Below are 19,989 nucleotides of genomic sequence, written 5' to 3'. Positions count from 1 at the left end.
CCATTATAAATACGGCTATTGTTGGCCCTATTACGGACCCTGTGCTTATTCCTGATTCCGGCGTATAAAATTTGTCATCTGTATGGAAATAATTACTTCTATAAACAAATTCTATTGGATCAATTATATAGTCTTTTACTTTTAAATTATTCGGTTTATTCTCTATCATTTCCTATTTTATTGAAGGGTACTGTACATTTCTACAATATCTAAATTAGCCATTCCATAGTGATCATTAAAGTTCGGGGTCCTCAATAATTAAATCCTCACCATGCATGCCCATGCCCTAATCTATTAATTAAAAAATCTGCAATTCTTTCTGAGTCTATAGTTTTTTGTTTTTTTTTAAATTTGTATTATCAAAAATAATATTTTTCCCGTTCAAACTGTTTTCTAGATAAACAATTAACGTAATAATAATAAATTTTAATAAGTTTTCTAATTTAAAAAACACATAATTATAAGTGTATAGCAAATAATTGAAGAATTTAAACGTCATTTCATGCGTCACCACAGACGTCATCGGATTATACAATACCTAATAACGAGGTATTATTTCACATCATGTTAATTATTATTATTCTTCAGCAGTTTTTATTTAATTAAAAAGTATTCCAAAGAATATAAAACTAATAATATTAACCATTTTATTTACTTTGGCTAATGTTTACGTAAATTTAAATAATTGACTTGTGTTAAATCCCCCCCAAATTATTTTCTATATTTATTTTTTGTGAATCATAACTTACCAAAAAAGTAATTTTGAATAGGAAACAATAAATCATTGATTCTATAAATACTGCCAAGAATTAGTACAGTAGCTGTATTATTCTCATTTTGCTTTGTCATAGAAATCTACTACAAAGAGTGTACATGTGGAGAGACCCAGATCTTTTGTTCTAGATCTGAATAGTTCTATTGAATTTTCGAAAATAATCTGAAATGAATCTTATTTCTAAACAAAACGCATTTATATGAGATTTTTGAGCCCACTTCAACACCTTGTTGTATAGAACAACAAAGAAATTCTACATTAGGACTGAAAGTTTTCACGTGACATTAAAATTTGGGATTTTATTCTCTCTTTCTGAAAATAGAATTGCTTAGACGGAGTAACATAAGACAGGTGGACAGATCAGAGTATCTTGTAATTTAAATACAGCGTAATTTTTTTAAGAACAGAATTGTTCGTGATGATAATGAAGATACGAATCAAGGATTTATCGGTGATATATAGGTTTCAGTATATAATACAGTAGAGCATCGATTATCCGACCCCCGATTAACCGACTTATCGGTTAACCGACCGCGTTCTAGTCGGCAAATTCAAATGTCCTCTAGTGATGTAGCGCTGCTATATTTGGTTATGTCTTGGCTACTTTAATATTATTTTTGTTAAATTTTTGCATGTTTTAGCTGGCAGCACTGGCTCGACCATGAAAGGGAGGCTAGTATTTAAACCAGGCCTAATACACTATACTAATAATGTATTCTTTTATACTTTTCGGTTATCCGACTTTTCAGTTATCCGACCAACCCCAGTCTCCAATTGAGTCGGATAATCGATGCTCTACTGTATTTGAGTATTTTTATAGCTTGTATGCAGTGTTTTTATTTTTTGAGTTTTTTCCGCTCTTTGGGCACTAAGGCACTAAAAGCGCTTTCTTTTTCTGGGCTGGTAGGATCAGACTCACGACCGTCCCCGAACATTTTGTGGGGTTAGTTGTCCGAATTCGATCCTGGATCCTCAGAGCTTAACCACCTCGGCCATCTAGCATGCACTAATGAACAGAACAGGAATTTTTTTAAACATTTACGTTTTCGTAGTTCATTTTTTCATATTTATTATATGTTAAAAGAGTTTCTTTTCTCTTTAGTCCTCTTGCTTCTTATTTGCTACACCTCTGTGACGACGATGATAAGAAATGAATCATTAACATATGTGCATTTATTGATGACAAATTTAAAATTATTAAAGATTCAAAAACTTTTTCTGAATTTTAAACGAATCAGAAATGTATATGTTTATATTTTATGGCTATGAATTTTATAATTACAATGCAATAAATATAACATTATTGCATCGTAATCATAAAATTATATTATATAATAATACAAAATTACACAGCATATTGAAGAATTTAATATAAAATTTTTAATAAGAAATCTGATATAAAACAGATAAATAAGTTATTTTTACTGTATTATATTTTATAATATCGTTATTAAATTATACTTGTTTTAAATTCCTTCTTTTCAATGTTATTCAAAATTATTCATTTTTATTACAGAAATAAGATTCTGTAATAAAAATAAAGAATAAAAATAAAGGTTAATCATTTCAAAATTTCTAATTGTGCATTAAAATTATCTATTAGAGTTATGTAAATCAATTCACGATCATAGATTAAGTCAAATTCATAATATCCTTATTAGTAAAGAGAGCAAAATCTATACAGTAATTGTTTTATAACAGTAATTAGAACTACTGTATTTAATTAAATTTTGTTAAATATAATATACAATTAATGCCTAAGAAGATAAAATTTAATATAAATTAAACTGTAAGTCATAAAATATAATGCAACAAGATCTGAAATATAAAAAGTTTTCATGTAAAGTGGTCTTTATTGCTTCTATAGAGAATCATTTAGATTTATTTTGTGATAGAGAATAAATTTATTCATTTAAAAATTGACTTGGTATGGTTAATGATAATTAAAAATTGTAAACTAAATAATGAAATAAATGCAGTTAATTTAACTTGTTATCTGTATTTAAGTTTTCGTATTAAAAGAACAATAATAATAAGCATTTTATTGTTAGTGTTTGGTTTAATTTGTTTCTTTATTCAATTAAATATATTTAAGATCAATTGTTCTTCAAATGCAATTAGAAATCATTATAGAAATGAATAATCTTGTCAATTTTCACAATAAAATTACAAATAATTACAGTTTTGAACGTTGAAGTTAATAAACATATATACAAGGGCTCCTCCGATTACTAATAGAAGACCGCCAAGAAGATCATTTGATATGGGCTCTAGACACAGAGAAAGCCCCAAATTTACATTACTTTAGATAAGAAAATAAAATATTGGAACGTTATCTGCTGGAAATATTTCAGAGATTACGTGGGCCTACTAAAAGAGGCCCTCTTAGTGCCCACAGGGCGGAAAGAGTTAAAAAAAAAAAACAATGGTATACACTGCAAAGCTTTCGGTCGTACTGTACAAATAACAAAGGAAATACAATGAAAAATGAGGAATAAAACATATTATTTCATAGATAAAATATATTTCTTTACTTTAACATACCAATAATAAAAATGTAAGGCGAAATTGCAAAAATATGTACCGGAATTTGAAATCAAAGTCCGATATATTATTCCAATTTCTATTGACTCAAATATAATATATTTATAATAGATGGGACGTAATAAACACGTCGACTTAATAGAAATCAATAATCATATCTGATATTAAAAATATTATCGATTTTAAGTCAGATAATCGATAGAATTGATTGATGACGGAAAAATTCCATTTATGTTCCGAGTTGGCAACACTGATTTGGCGCAAGTCATCGTATCGCGCTCCCTTCTCCTTTCCTTCCTTTTCCTCTGGGTCCTCAGGGAGACTAAGTCCTCCGTCTTCGTTTCGGAGGATATTTTTCGGTTTACAGATCCCAAAACAAGAAACAAAAAAAGAATTTAGCTCAAAATTTTAACACTGCTTCAATCGTCCAAATCTGAAATTTACAAGAATTTTTGAATATATTAATCAATTTCCTGACACGTGATTCACATCCTTAGCATTTGAAATATGGTTGCAAGAGAATTTCCGTATGTATTAGAATTATTATTATTTTTTAAATTTTAATTTTAAATTTAATTAAAGTAATTTGATCTTTAAAGCTTAATTTATATTACAATATATTTAATGTTTATTAGTCAAAATGTTTAAATGTCTTCACCTGTATGTTAATGTGTTTTTAAAAATAGTTTCCTTATAGCAATTTAAAAAGAGCCAAAGATCCTTGATGATGATTATAATTTATATTACATAATGCCATAATGACTTGTTTTTGTTATTTTTCATAGCTATTTGCTTCATTCTTATTTATTTTACTTTAATTTTTTCATACAAAAATAAATAAATTTAAATAATCAATAATTAAAACAAGCAAAATAACTTAAAATTAATTTTTAAACTTGATATTACGTGATATAGAGATTCTTATAATAACAGATCTAGTTCTTTCAAATCTAAAAATAGTTTGACCCTCAAATTTAATTAAGCCTGCAATTAAAAAAAAGTCTGCACCATTTTTATCATTACATAATTTAAGATGTGTGCTATTAACAGAAATTAATATACAGAATGTTAAGAAGTATTAAATTTAATAAGAAAAATTTATTATTTTTTAAATTTATAAATATTGAATTTCAATTGTGAAAGAATAGATTAGGTGACGGATTTTATTGTTTTTACATTTAAAAAAATAATAACTTTTATAGAAAATTTGCGATTTAAATCGTGTATATATCTATTATTCATCAGTAATAATGATAATATAAAAATCTAGGTTAAGTTTTTTTTAAAAATCAGTTATTAGGTATGACATATAGCATAATGTATGTTATAAATTGATTTTTGTCATTCCTGTTTAATTTATTATGTGATATAAAGCGAAAGTTATTTTAGTTAAAAAACTAATTAACATCTGCAACATTCTGCAATACATCAAGCTGAGATATTAATTAATAAAAATAGTAGTAGATGTTTCTGGTAAAATTGAGTGTTTGTCGTATTTGTAAATAGCATCTTAAAAAAAAATAATAAATGTGAAATGGCTAAGGGTTTATTATATTTTTAATTTCAAGATCTACACTTATGAAAATTTTGCTCAAATAAGCAATATTTTAAAATATCCTAACGCTTCAAGTTTCATTTACATCTTTAAAGAATTTGTTGTTTAAAAATTTGCTTTGTGCCAAATGGCAAACCACCAGATTTTCTAATGTTTCGGCAATCCATTGTACCTTGTTCTTATTGTCAAGGTATACTTTGTAGTGATTATAACTTGCTTGGCATTATAACAGAGTGATTTTTGTTTTTGTTATTTAAATACGGGTCAAAATTTTCAAATGTGTTATAGTTAAGAGTTTACTTTATTTAGTCTTCGTTTGTAATGTATTTTAAACTTTTGTTTAATTGCTTGAATTAACCTTAGAACAACACCATTAAAAGAATGCAATAAAAAACATTTTAAATGTATTTCTAGATTACAATAGTTTGTTTTGTTTTCAAAGTCTAAGCACACAAATGGACTTTGACACTGAATTTTAACCCTTTGTAATGTATCAATTGCTCTAGTTTCTTGTTGATAATTTTAGATTTTTGTGATATTTACTACAATATAAATTATTTAAAAAATGAAAATTTATTTGTATTTAAATTTTATACTACAATATTGTTATCGAGTTATTTATAGAAATAATATTTTATTGACTTTTATATAATATATTGATAAAAAACTTAAGAATTTCAGTAATTTGATAGTTACAAATTTGTCTCTTTAGAAAGAAATTTTCTCAAATTTTTATTAAATATTTTATTCAATTTGATTACTACATTATGGATGAGAATGTATGGCCTTGTTCTATTTAAGCCAAACTTTTTTAATCAATAAGATATAAATTTATCTCTTTATATAAATAAATGTTCAAATATGAGCCATATCTTGCTTTAAGTGTTTTACTTCGTAGACTCTTGATTATGGAATTTTCTGATCTTAATTTTTCCTGCAGAAAAAGTTATGATTCTATTGTCATAAAAGTAAATATATTCTTTCCTATACAGAATGATTAATTGAATAATTACTCTTGATTTACTTTTATTATATTAATTTATAGTTCATTATAATAATTATTTAATATACTGATTTGTTTTTTTTGCTTAAAATGTTGATAAATTTTATTTAATCTATTTGATAACTTGCATAAAATAAATACAGAAGTATATCACAGATTAGGAAACATTTTAAACATTAAAGATGATATTTTACAAAAGAATGTTTTATAAATGAAACTTTATTCTAATTTTTAATATTCATAAATAAAAATAATTAATTAAATATGAAGTTTTAAAATAAAATTAGATTATAGAATTGGAAATTCTGATATCTACATATACTATATATTCCAGTGATGCACTCAAGATTTAATCTTAAGAGGAGCCGAGTTGAATGGATAAAAAAAAATTTTTATTGCTAACTCAATAAAATTCTCATCTTATGTCACCACTAATTCATAGGTAGTATAGAAATAGAAGACATGACACAATATAAATACAAAAAATGATTTTCAATTAGGAAAATATTTTTAGAAAATTTACTAGTGTTTCTTTTCCTTTTACTTTGGGGGGTGCCAGGGCCCCTTGGCCCACCCATGGGTGTGCCACTGGTATTCTATACATCTTTAGAATTTATTTCTTCATACAGACAACATGGAGACATAATGGGGATATTACAGGATATAATTTTGTCATTATGGCCTGAATCAATATTCAGATTTGTCAACTTAGATAAGGACTAGAGAACAAAGTCTAATCTGAAATATTCATAAAAAATTGCAACTGTATTATAGGATTTAAACCAGAATATTTATGAAATTATTGTAGAATTTTGGTTAAATTTACCTACGTTATACAAAATGGCAGCTCATCCAGCAAATGGCAATTCCAGCAAACAGAAGGGAAACAGTGGGGATGCATGTTCTAACCTAACCTAACCCATTCTAATAAATTACCATAATTATTACCAACCAAATTATTAGAATAGGTTAGGTTAGAACATGCATCCCCACTGTTTCCCTTCTTCTGTTCGCTGGAATTAGAGATGAGCCACCATTTTGTCTACCATAGGTAAATCTAACCAGAATTTTCTAATTGATTCAATGATAGTTGGGCTGCAAGTTGAAATAAATGTTAGCCTATAAATTCCCACTGTCGTCCCTCTGACTGTCTTTCCTTAATCTCGAGAATGGAATCAGATTGATGAAAGCTGGAACCAGATATGAAAATATTAGGGACAGGATGCCCCAATTAACTATATGTTAACTACATATAAGTATAGTATATACCAGGCATGGGCAAATGTTGCTCTTTTTGAGTTACGTGCGGCTCTTGCTGAAAGGGCTATCCTTCCCACTCTTACTGTACTATCTGCCACAACAGTACAGAACTGCGGCTTCCATGCATTTTGCAAAACCTACATTTCGGCTCCCACTGAACTCTTGCTTGCCCACCTCTGGTATATACTTATGGAGCAAACATTATTTCAATTCAAAAATTTTTCCATGAAAGGAGTTAATGTCCTACACGACTCTATTGCTAATAGAAAAATATAATGTACAGGGACAAGACACTAATTTGAGGTGATGAGCATATATTTTAAATTAAAATATTATTAAAAATATGATTAAGAATTGCAGTGTGGCATTGTGATGATGTCACAATAAATAATTGCTTCTTGATTGTTGAAATTACACACTGTATATAATAATTACATGTGCAGTTTATTATTATTCTACATAAATTTATATTTAACAATTTAAAACATTTGTCTTTATTGTATTACAAAAAGATTCATAAAGTATTAGAAATATTTGTCGTAATGATGTGCATGTTATAATTTGATCCTATGTCCCTAAAATTTTATTATGAATTAGGATGCATTAGAAATATGAAAACAAGTAAAAATAAAAAAAACTTATTCTCTACTATATGAATCTCTTGCTATCTTAACTAATTATGCTTCAATTGAGGTTCTACACTATCAGGTGCCATCTCCTAAACTAGTTTATTGATAGTTACAGTAGCTCTTTACATATTTAAATAATTACATTTATTTAAATATGTAAAAAAGAGCTGCTGTAACTATCAATAAAATATAAAGTTGTATTTACATTTATAACTTTATATTTTACAATGATCTCACATAAACATTTTTAATTTATGAATATTCAAATATAGTGTATTTTTAACTTTGTAATTTTAAAGTCATCAAAAATTTATTTTTGTTTTATTTTGATCACTTTATGTTTAGAAAATACATATAACATGATAATCACGTTTTGTATTGTTTAAGGTTCTTATACATATCAATACATTTATAATACATTTTATATGTAATGATAGGAAGATGATATAATAAGCAACTCAACACCATCCATACTGTCCAGCAAAAAATATATTATATAAATACTCTATATAATATATTAGTAGGTAGATAAGCCTAATCTAATCAGGATAAGAAAACTAGATGGAAAGGAATTCTTAACTAGTTATAATATTCTTTAATAAGCTTAAAGAAACAAAAAATGTGATGATCAGTAAGAAAGCATTTTTTAGGGAAATTCTTACAAAAATATTTTTAGAGAATTTAAGAAAAGGTCTTCTTGACAGATCTTATAAGAAAATATTTTTTAGAAGTAAAAACCATTCTGGAAATTAATAATATGAAAACCTTACCAATAGCCATAGAGCACACCCAGTCTGAATGTAATTTAAAACAGGTAGTGAAAAAGTTACTCCAACCACTGGCATAAATGACCTGGCTTTTGAAAATAATACCAAGTATATGAATGTTTCAAACCAAAATAAATGTAAGCACGTAGTGGATTTGTTGTAAAATCACTTGAACTAATGTAAAATTAAGAAAATATAAAACAAATGTGTACAAACAAGTACCATACCGATGAGGAGTTCCTCATCAGTATTATACCTGTTTGTACACGTAAATAGGAGATAAAACTCCTAAAACATGCATGTGGATACAGAAATAAAGATGGGAGATAACAGGCATGCATTGTTGTTATGGGGCATGATAAATGATATTAATATAGAAGTGTTGAACACAAGATCGTGTTAATAACAATCACATGGCTTAAAACATAAGTATAAATATAAATAAAAACTGGCTAAATATACTATAAACTAAAATCTTAATACTTTCGTCCAAAAAACACCACCGGAGGGCTTGGATTCGTTTCAACCCCTCTTCACGTCATTACGTAAATTTCAACTATCGCACAATCCAAACACTGCTCAATAGAAGAAAGTTTAAACTAAAGATTACACTCAAAGGACTTGTCTAGAAATTTGTCTATAAGAAAAATTCTGAAATTTGTCTCAACATAAACATACTAAAGGAAGTGCTCAAATGAACTTGGAAAACGTACAATACATTAATCGTCTCTAATAGGAGAAAGAAGATAACTAATGGTAAGAACCTGTCCTACTATTACCCAATAGTTGATTAATTTTATTACTTTATTATATTAAATAGATGTACATCTATTTAAATTAAAAAGGTACAAGAATTTTATGGTTTTATAACCTTCTAATTCTCAGGTTTGTAATGTGCAAACTTACAGTGTGCAAGTGCCATACTGGGGGAAAACCGGTATGTTACATACGTTTTAAAATGTTTATACAATTTGCCTGTAAATAATGTTAAAATGCTGTATACGCTATTTCTTATATTATTTTGGTTGACTGATGAGGGGCACAAGGCCCAAAACATGTACCGTATCAACTAAATAAAGGTGGAAAAAGCCATGTGATTGTTTTTAACACGATCTTGTGTTCAACACTTCTAAGACAATACAATACAGTTTCACAATAAATTGATATTAATATAATTAGCTTTTATTAATTCTTTGTTAAGATTTGTTTTTAAGATTGTGTAATAGCAACAAAATAGTCTATCATCTAAAGTATAAATCGGTTTTTTTTATTATTTAGTAATTTATCATTGTAAACTAAACAGATTTCACTCTGATGATGACCTTTTCAATTCATAAATATTTTAACTTCATTATTTTCCTTACTCTGATATTTTTTTCTGTCATATTTTACTATAAGTTTGATTAAGCAAACAGTTTTTAATTTATTTAGAGCTGCTTGAATGCCTTAATGAGCAGGAAAGCATATACAGTATAACTCTGTGTGTGTATTTATATATACTCTATACATATTACATTTATACTCATATTACTGTAGAGATCATTGAATGTTAATGGTGGTGTTTGGTATTCCACAAGCATGTTTTTTAATCTCTCAATTTGAATGAAATCTGGGTCCTAAGCTGGCCAAGGCAGTAACTATAAAAATTGCAATTTAAGCCAATTTTTGCATTATTTTTCATGTGTTTCAGATCTCTCTTTTACTAAAATATATCATTGTTTTCTGGAATGTACATATTTTCAGTTTTTTTCCTAGATTCTTGTTCTGTTTCAGTTTGAAAATTCAAAGCTTAGAGCAGTGGTCGATATCGACCCCCAGGGGTCTATATAACATTATTGGGGGGTCGATTATCAAGCTTAAGCTAAGGATCAAGCTTATCCGTCTCACTGATTGTCAGTTACAAAAATTATTATTAACATACATTCAATAAATGAAAAAAATGCAAAATTAAAAGAAATGTATTAAAATAGCAAGTACTTTTTTTTGTTTGTAACACAAACTTTTTGGTGGGGGTCGATGTGAGGTTTCGAAAACTTGTAGGGGGTCGACGATCAAAAAAGTTTGGCGACCCTTGGCTTAGAGTATTGCTTTTTTATGGACTTATCATACAGGAAACATTGGAGACAATGGGAATGAATTTAAACTTTATTGATATTAGTTACAAGAAAATGCATTTCGCAAATATTTATCATTTGTGGTAATGTGATGGATTCAAAAACACTACGTTTAACCTGAGTCTTTTGACTAAAAATTTAGAAACACATAATATATTCAAATATAAATTTCTAAAAAGAAAATGAACAGTAATTAATGATATACAAAGAAAGATTACAAAGTAAGATTTTTCTTTTCATATCTTTGTATGATCGAGAAAGATCATAAGATCTTGCATTACAGAAGGCTTCTACAATCCAAGATAGGAGGTTAACATCTTGACTGTCAAATTGTGTAATGAATTTATAAAATGTGAGGGAGGATAAGGAAGAGCATCTTAAAATGGCCTCTTTTTATTTTTGAAGTAATTATTGCCAGATTTCACTGATAATAATACCAGTGTTTAAATTCATTCTATTATTTTTTGTTAGTTTTAATAATTACCAAATGCTTAAATAGTTTCCTTTTTATAATAATTTTTTTTCCCCTTTTAAGAGTTTTGATGCTGTCAAGTGAGATCTTGCAACCAGCATGATTGCAGTGTAATTGATTTAGAATAATTATACTGTTATTAAAATTTTAATATCAGTCTTACTCTTGATAAGATTATAGGTGTATGTATGAATTTTTCATAACTCAGATCTCCAACTGATTGGGTATCTGAATCTGAGAAAAATTCATATATTGTTATTGTTAATGTGCAAGTGGAGTCAATAGGCTAAATGCATTTTGAGCTAAAAAATCCATTGTGTACCCATGAGAGATTATTTGAAAAGTCTAATCTCTTTTAAAAATGGTAGTAAACCTTTGAAAGAAAGCCGAGGAATGTCATCATGGCTTAACAAAGTGGAATTCAGATAAACAAGTATCCTTAAGCAAAGACCTGCAACTCTCACAAATGAAATGCAGTGTCTTCTCTCCAGATCCACAGGAGTGGCAAATGGCTGAGTAGGAAAGTTTTAGTTGGTGCAGATGTTTATGAAAATGATTAAAGCCAGTCATAAAACCAACCAAAAAGCAAACATGATTTCTGTCAAAAACCAAGAAATCCTTAACTTTCCCAAAGGTTTTGCTTTGCTTTAAATCAGGAGTTAACTTCCACTGCTTAGAATGATTGGAGATAGTCCAGCCTTTGATAACTGTAGAAAAAGTATTAAAAAAAATTAAGAGCTGGTTTGGGCCATACAAAGGGATAATAAGCTTTCTGCTTGGTCAATAGATAAGCACTTAAATTGCCAGAAAACCCTCATGTCCTAACACTCATAAGAGAGAGATTCTGTTGCAGGCAACCCATCCATTGAAGTAGAATTAGCAGTCCCAAACATGTACTGAAGTAATCTTGATAAAAGTCAAATGCTTTTAAGACAGTCTGACTGTCAGAAGCAATATAGTCTTATTAAGAGGACCTGTATAAAATAGTTCAAATGCAACAAATAGTTGAAAGGTAATAGGAAAGTTAACCAATGGGACAAAAGCCAGCACCTATGCCACTATCAATTTTAGATTCATCCGTAAATTAGACTGTATCCTGTAGACAAAAGATCACTCATATGCCAGTCAAGGCAAGTGGGAAGAGACCAGATAACACCGATTAAACAAAATTAAGGTATAACATTCTTTTGGATGTCTCTTTTGCCTTGGATGGTGGTTAAAGTCTATCGGAGGAAATAATAATCCATATGTGCTTCGAAGGTGGCAACTGCAAAGTTTACCTGTGCAATATTTGTAACACTTGTATTGGCAAAATATTTTGTAACAACTAGGAACAATAGGTGCATCTGTTAAGTACTGAAAATTTTTAACAGCTTTTTACTTGTAATTATAATTGTCATTTAGAATGTGTGTATATAATGTTTTTCAAAGTAGAATTGACTCCTGAACGATTTTGAAATAGTCTGTTTTATTTACAGTTGTCAGTCTTACATTTTTAATAGTTAAAATTTGAATAATAAAAACTGAAATTGAAGTAAATAATTTGTTACAAATCGAAATTGGCCTCAACTGCTCTTAATAGAAACGTACACCGTGTTACATTTCGCATGTAGAAGTTATTATCAATAATGAATAATTTTATTTTATTACATAACATACAGTGACTCTAGTTTACAGGTTTTTTAAAAATTTTATATCAAACATTTGGGTTGAAGAACCATTATAAACAAATATATTGGGTTGCATGAGCAAAATGTTTGAGAAATGCTGGGCTAGAGTCAAGTAATTATTCTAAGATACTTGACCAAAGAGGTAAACTGTATTCTTGTCGTAGAAAAGGAGAGCAGAGAAGTCTCTGAAAGCTCTCCTGCAAGTAAAAGTTTTATCAGGACTGATGCCTGATGTAAATTCATACATATTTTTGTCTCCTATATCTTTTCAGTGCTTGTTTTGAATTTTTATTGTTTAACATGGAGTTGTGTATAACAAATCAGATTTTTACATTTGTGTAGTATAATAACAATAAAATTATTGTATTCATAATTTAAAATATTTTGTTCTTCTTTTATTTTATAGTTTAGTTCCAAAGGTAATTAATGGAGGAATTGCAGGAATCATTGGAGTTACCTGTGTTTTCCCTATAGATTTAGTAAAAACCAGGTTGCAGAATCAACAAGTTGGACCAAATGGAGAAAAAATGTATTCCTCTATGTAAGTTAAATATTAATTAGAAAAACCACTTCATTAATTAATTAATTTTTTAATGTTTTATTTTGAAAGTTTCGTCATTTTAATAAAGATTTTTGTTAATATATATTATGTAAACCCAGATATTATGTCTATGTATTATATTGACTGAATTGGTATTAACTACTTTATTATATGATATATGTGATCAAAGTACTTTTATATAAGAAAAACATGAGGGTTTGGTTCTCATTAGATTAATTTTAATGCAAGACTGATCACTTAAAAACTATTTTTGTTAATTTCATATTTTAAACCAAACGTTTATCTGACTGCTCTTCAAACTAGAAAAAAAAAATATTTTTATATAAATACATTACAATTATTATTACACAAGTTATTTGTAAATTATAAGTTACTTTAGTATATTTGTTATTTGTTTGCATGAACAAAATATTATTATCCATAAACAACTTTTTTAGATCTTATTTTAAAAATATTAAATTATGACAATTTTAAAAAATTTCAGAATTAAGAAATTACACTTACATCAACACAATACTCATTACTCAGTCTTGCATTAAAATTGGTCTGACGACAACCATTCCCTCATGTTTTTCCACATATAAAACTGTTTTAGAGCGGAATGTTAGTGAAGTTTCTTCTACAAGGCTTACAGAACTGTGTTCGTTTTCAAAATCCATTCGATTTATTTTGATTAAACTTTGCTATTTTCCATTAATTGCGTTGCAGAATTCAAAAATGCAATAAAAAATTGGGTTCGATGACTTTGTTTTTAATATACAAAGGTATTACAGTAATGATGTCCATGCTCTCTGATGCAACGAGCACACCTAATAGAATTTAGGCCGGGGGTCAAAAATAAAAATAGTATTATGTTTGTCTAATGGAAAATGACACGAAAAATATACAAAACAAGAACAAAGCAATTGATGGCAATTGCTTTGTTCTTGGATTGTCTCTCCATACCTGGCTAGTGCAAGGATCATGTCTCCTGTGGCCTGCAGGTATGAGGATGGCCTCTTTTGTGGTGGCAACTGCAAAGTTTACCTGTCCACATCCATCAGGTACTGTACAAGGATTGCCTTTTCTGTGCCTAACATGTGCAGGGATCACTTCTTTCCTTCCAGCTCCACCTCAATTCTATCACAATATGACAAAGTCATGCAATGTCCTAGAATTCATTATAATAAAAAATTTTGTTCTTCAATACTTTGTGTAAATTCATCAAGACCAAAAGAAAAATAAAATTTAAGTTACTATTATTCTTAACTATATTTACACTTTCTTTGTGAATTATGTGTGACCAGTGGGTCGGCACCTTGTCCACCTTGAAAGACAATCCTGCGTCTTTCAAGATGGACACAGTATCCGCAAAGTCGCGCGAGCAGTCACTTGCGTGGGCAATTGGATTTTAGAAGAGGGTTGAGAGACGGCGAGATGGAAGTGATTGACTCGAATACAACGCTAACAGCTAAAATAACCAATTTAATTTAACAGAAATGAATACATGAATTGACAATTGAGAGAGAGAGTTTACATGACATCACGTGTTGTTATAAGTACCTGAGGCACTGTGTGCAGGTTTCAAGATGGCTGTGGAGTCATTGGAGAGGCTTGGGAATGTCTCTTTTGCCTTGGATGGCAGTTAAAGTATATCAGAGGAAATAATAATCCACATGTGCTTCGAAGGTGTTCCAAGAGATATTCTTGGAGAAAAAGACAAGTCATATTGTCTTTTTTCACCAATAGTGAATTTTTAGTTTTAGTTCCCAGTGACACATTGTAAGTTCCCTGGGAAAAGAAATGACTCCGGGGAGAGAAATGCACTCATCCTCCAGTAATAAAATGGAAAAAGTTTTTTTTTCTGAGATTTAAATAAATTTCTTTTTCAAGACGAAAAATGAATTTTCTTTCGAATATTTCATTAAGACTGGTCTCTCACATATACATATAAATTGTTAAAATCAATCTAAAAAATTATATATTACAGTGTTTTATACTTGACACTTTTTCATAGTTAAAAAAAAGCAACAATATACAGTGGAACCTCGCCTAACGAGCACCTTTCATAACGTGTGACATGAAGAATCAATAGCAATTAAAAAATCATTATAGCTGTGTGGGTGTTGTTTTGATAGATTCAAACATATTTTGTATTTTTATACAAAATATATATATACAATGATACAATATGCCTATATCATTATACAGTAGAGAGTCGTTTATCCGAACGAATTGGGGACTGGGGTTGTTCAGATAACTGATCATGTACGAAAAAATATATTAACCTGTCCGATGTTGAAATTTTTCTCCGTTGCGTGTCGCTTCGTGTTGAATTTTTGTCAATTTTAAGTCTAACGAAAATTTTTATAATAATAATCGAGGCTATTGTATCGTTAAAAATTATTTCTTTATTTTGTACAAACAAAATAAATATATTGAAAAATATAAAAACAAAAAAATTATACTTTAGAAGTAAATCTAGTATCAAAAAAGTTCAATTCAGCACGACACAGTCCGACTGGAAAGCGTTCGGATAACCGACGTTTTGGATAACTGGTGTTCGGATAAACGACTCTTTACTGTATATACAATATATAATGATATATGCAGAATTTTATTTAATTAAAAATAATAAAGTTACTTTAAATTTAATTGTTTCACAAATTAATTTATTTATTTAATTACATTTATAATTGAAAATTTCTCCTAAAGGTAGGTTCTCTTGGTAGAATGTCTTAATAATTAAACAATGTTTTGTCCAATTACCTATTGCGTCCACATACCCATTTTTAGTAAAATGATTTTCAAACTGTAAACATTACCCAAAAATATTTTCATAACTAATTAGAAAAGGATTTTCCATGACAAAATAAAAATTAAAAAGTTATAAATTTTTATGTATATGTGGATGTGTATAAATGATGATTAGAAGTAACTTATTTTGAAGTATCTGAAAGTATAACGTGTAGGTCTAAATAATGCTTAATTTTAGTCTTTAATCCTGATGATAATTATAAATATATTCTTGTATAAAATTTAAAATTTTTATTTATACTGTTAGTAGCAATTTGTAAATAGTCAATTTTAATTCATTGATTTGATGTACAGTTATTTTTTATTATTAAAGCTGAGGTTTAAATTCAGAAAGATACTATTAAAATACAATTATTAGATTTTTGCTTTAAAAATAAGTGATGATTATTCGTGTTTTGAGAATTATTCAAATTTAATAATAATTGAATTGTAGATATTATAAAAGATTCTATAAAGTGTACTATTTAATTTGCATTAACATAAAAAATTTGTTCTTAGAATAAATATTCTGAGAAATTTGAAAGTGTTTGACAGTTTTGTTATGACATTAGTTATATATAATGCACTCTTAGTAAACCAAACTAATTACTATATAAGTGCTGCTTAGTGTTAGTGAGATTATACAGGGGGGTGCAAAAGTAGGTATACAGTTATTATGGAAAAAAAACATACAGGGAGAAAATAGGAAGAAAAAACATTTACTTTTATGTACAAATTCAATCACAAACAAGTAAAACAGTAAAACCGTATTTGGGACAAGACTATTGGGACATTCCAATTTTCAACGCTGACTAAGTGCTGATCTCAACGTTCAGTAAAAGTCCTTCCTTTTTTCAATGTTGAAGTGGCACTGTTGTCAGTGCTGACTCAACACGCTCGGCACTCAACGGATATGTTGACTGCTACTCTCCAATGAATTGTGGGTAATTGGTGCGACATTTGAATGGAATCCATCTTGCTGAGAATGGAATTATGGGAACTAAGCACTTCATACTTAAAGTTGGAATGTCGTTGGTGATGTGAAATTGTTGGTTTCAACACTCAACACTTGTGTTGAAAATTGGAATGCCCCGTATGGTCTCGGAGACTCACTACTAAGCGAATCACTTTGACGCTCAAGGTGGATCTCGTTCTCGTTCTCCAATCTTCTTTGGTATCACTGGGTTTGAGCACGATCGTTCAAACTTTGCCAGCCACGACCACGAGGTCGTCCACGATGCATTTTTGGTCAAATTAACCTATGCAATGTCGAAATTTCTCTTTGTTGCATGTCAGCTTGGGTTGAATTTTTGTCAATGCATAACGAAAATTTCCTGTTTTTGAAAAAATAATCATGGTTATTGTATTGTCCGAAATTATTTTTTTATTTTGCACAAACAATATACAGTTTAACCCAATTATAATGTCTTTAGCGGCATGGCTAAAATCTGTATGCGGCACATTTCTCTGCTAGGCAGAATTGGTCTGGGTTGCGTCCTACCTTGTCTGTGATGTTTGCGTTGACCTCGACCACGTGTTATACTGGTAAAAATTAACTGAGAAACTGATCCAGGAGAATAATTTAGTTTATTTGGATCGGCTACATGATATTTACAATAGTGTTGAGATATAATACAAATCCAGAATCGGCACAGCTGTCGACTCGAAAGGTTAACTAACGTGAAGTGAAAAGCTGTCTCTCTTCGGAGTTTGGGAGCAAAGTGAGGTCAGAGGGCGAAGGTCACATGGTGGTGCTCTCAGCCCTATATGTCAAATTTTTATCGGTCCCACGATTTTACTGTACTAGATAATGTTAAAAAACTCACTTGTAACAACATAAAACCCTGTTTTAATGTCACATTTGAAGCACTTCCAAATTTACAAAATTAGATTACAAATTTTATTTTACAAAGAAAATACTACGTATTCAGTCCTAGGGTCAGAGTCCGCTTCCTAGAATGACTGGGTGGTACTCTCACCACCTGACGTTGGTGGGGTGATGTGCCTGTTTTGCCTGTTTGTAGACAGTTTCGCCATTTTGTATTTTATTTTGACTCTGTTCTCGCACCCCTGACTACCTACAAGTCTGGTTTTTTTTATGCACAAATGATTTGGGCACCTAATACTCTGTGCCAAATTGCAACTCCTGACATCTACTCCTTCATATCTGTAAGCTGGTAACACAGGCTGGCAGTACGATTTTATAAACAAGACAGTCTTGTCAATAAATAAGGAATACGAACCAATAAAAGATGATAAAAATAATGATGATGAACACCAAACATTTGTATTTCTCAGATTCTCAACTATATAACTACTTTTGCCCTCCCCTGTATATAAAGAACAAAGTTAAAAAAACTGCAGACATTGTTAAAATGTACAATAATATAATAATAGTCTCATGGGGTGTCCACCAAACTGTGGTTCTTGTAGACCCACAGTTTGGTGGACTCCCCATGGCGTGACTCCTGTATATTTAATTTTTATTATTAATTTATATCCATTGTATAAAATACAGTTTCAGTAGATAATGAGACACTTATATTTTTGATAGGCAATGTATGGCTCCTGTCATTGACAAGATGTGGCCATCCCTGTTATAGTCCTTTGAATCTCTGCGGAGTACAGGGATTATAAACCCTAATAGTATATTGAAAAGATTTTGCTAGGACAATTTTAAATCACTATTGTTTACTTGTTTTGTAAATACTATTATTGCATATTTAATATATAATGTTGAATTTAATGAGATAATAAAAATATTTTTTAAAAATATCTTAGGTTAGATTGTTTCAAAAAAACATACAGTAAAGAAGGATTCTTTGGAATGTATAGAGGTATGAAAATTATAAAATTAATTTAACTTGTTAATTTTTATATAATTTGTTTTTATTAACTGTGTAGGCTCTGCAGTAAATATATTACTAATAACCCCCGAGAAGGCGATTAAGCTGGCGGCGAACGACTTTTTTCGTCATCATTTATCATCTGAGAATAGGCAAGAAGGAAGATTTAAATTCTAGGACAATCAGTACTTATAAGCAGATTAATCAGCTTTTAATAGTTAATTATAGAGTTGAGTTAATTTATAAATGTATTAATATGCATATATTTCGTAAACAGAAAACTCACTTTGGCAAGAGAAATGATTGCAGGTGGATCTGCAGGATTTTGTCAAATTGTTGTTACAACTCCTATGGAACTATTAAAAATTCAGTTGCAGGATGCTGGAAGAATAGGTAATTAAGTTTATCAAATCTTTCTTATTACAATATTAAGGTTTAATAAAATATCTAATTTTGTAGTGATTGATAAAATAACTTTGCAAATGTTTCAGTTTAATGTTTTAGTATAAAATTTATTGAAAATATTTTATAAATTAATAATTATAATTATGTGTAAATGTTTTGTTATGTTGATGGTGTTTCTCAGAAGGACCAGCAATCATGTAAGGCCTCCACCACCTTATACATGCAATTTTCAACTGTTTTTAACAACCATATTCAGGTTATGGAATGTTCTATTAGAATAAAATTCAAAAAATAAAATTTAAATAAAATACAACTCGTTAAATATGTGCTGGTAGTCGCACGTGTAAAAGAACGTTGAAGGAAAATAATATGAAATCTAAATGGAATACAAAACAATATAACAGGGATTAAATAAAGTATGTATGAAAGGTAGAAATACAAATATACAAAGAAAATGTTAAAGGAAAATATTTAATTTTTTGTTATGTCGGGTTCCACCACCAGGGTGCGCCATTGTAGTCTGCATACTGGCAATACTGCCACATGTTTCTCACTCCTTTCTCTCTTTGTCTTCCAGTTTGGAGTGTCTTTTATCAGGTTATGGGCCCAGGC

The 19,989-nt window shown here is 29.1% G+C and overlaps 1 protein-coding gene across 2 annotated transcripts in view; it reads left to right on the top strand.

Annotated features, from left to right (window-relative positions):
* Positions 1-3,595: 3,595 nt before the first annotated feature.
* Positions 3,596-19,989, top strand: part of LOC136970543 (mitochondrial glutamate carrier 1-like) — a 38,793-nt gene continuing 22,399 nt past the window's right edge. For both annotated transcript variants that reach the window (XM_067264992.1, XM_067264983.1), the window contains exons 1-5: positions 3,596-3,846; positions 13,196-13,330; positions 18,908-18,963; positions 19,031-19,124; positions 19,250-19,365. In XM_067264992.1, coding sequence (XP_067121093.1) covers positions 3,827-3,846; positions 13,196-13,330; positions 18,908-18,963; positions 19,031-19,124; positions 19,250-19,365 — 421 coding nt within the window. In that variant the 5' untranslated portion in view covers positions 3,596-3,826. The remainder of the gene's footprint in view (positions 3,847-13,195; positions 13,331-18,907; positions 18,964-19,030; positions 19,125-19,249; positions 19,366-19,989) is intronic.

The sequence above is a fragment of the Centruroides vittatus genome, unplaced genomic scaffold (assembly GCF_030686945.1).
Source record: "Centruroides vittatus isolate TY-2023 unplaced genomic scaffold, ASM3068694v2 contig_1049, whole genome shotgun sequence".
In the NCBI taxonomy this organism is placed as follows: domain Eukaryota; kingdom Metazoa; phylum Arthropoda; class Arachnida; order Scorpiones; family Buthidae; genus Centruroides; species Centruroides vittatus.
Note: the sequence above shows the minus strand (reverse complement) of the source record. Positions and strands in the feature narration are given on the sequence as shown.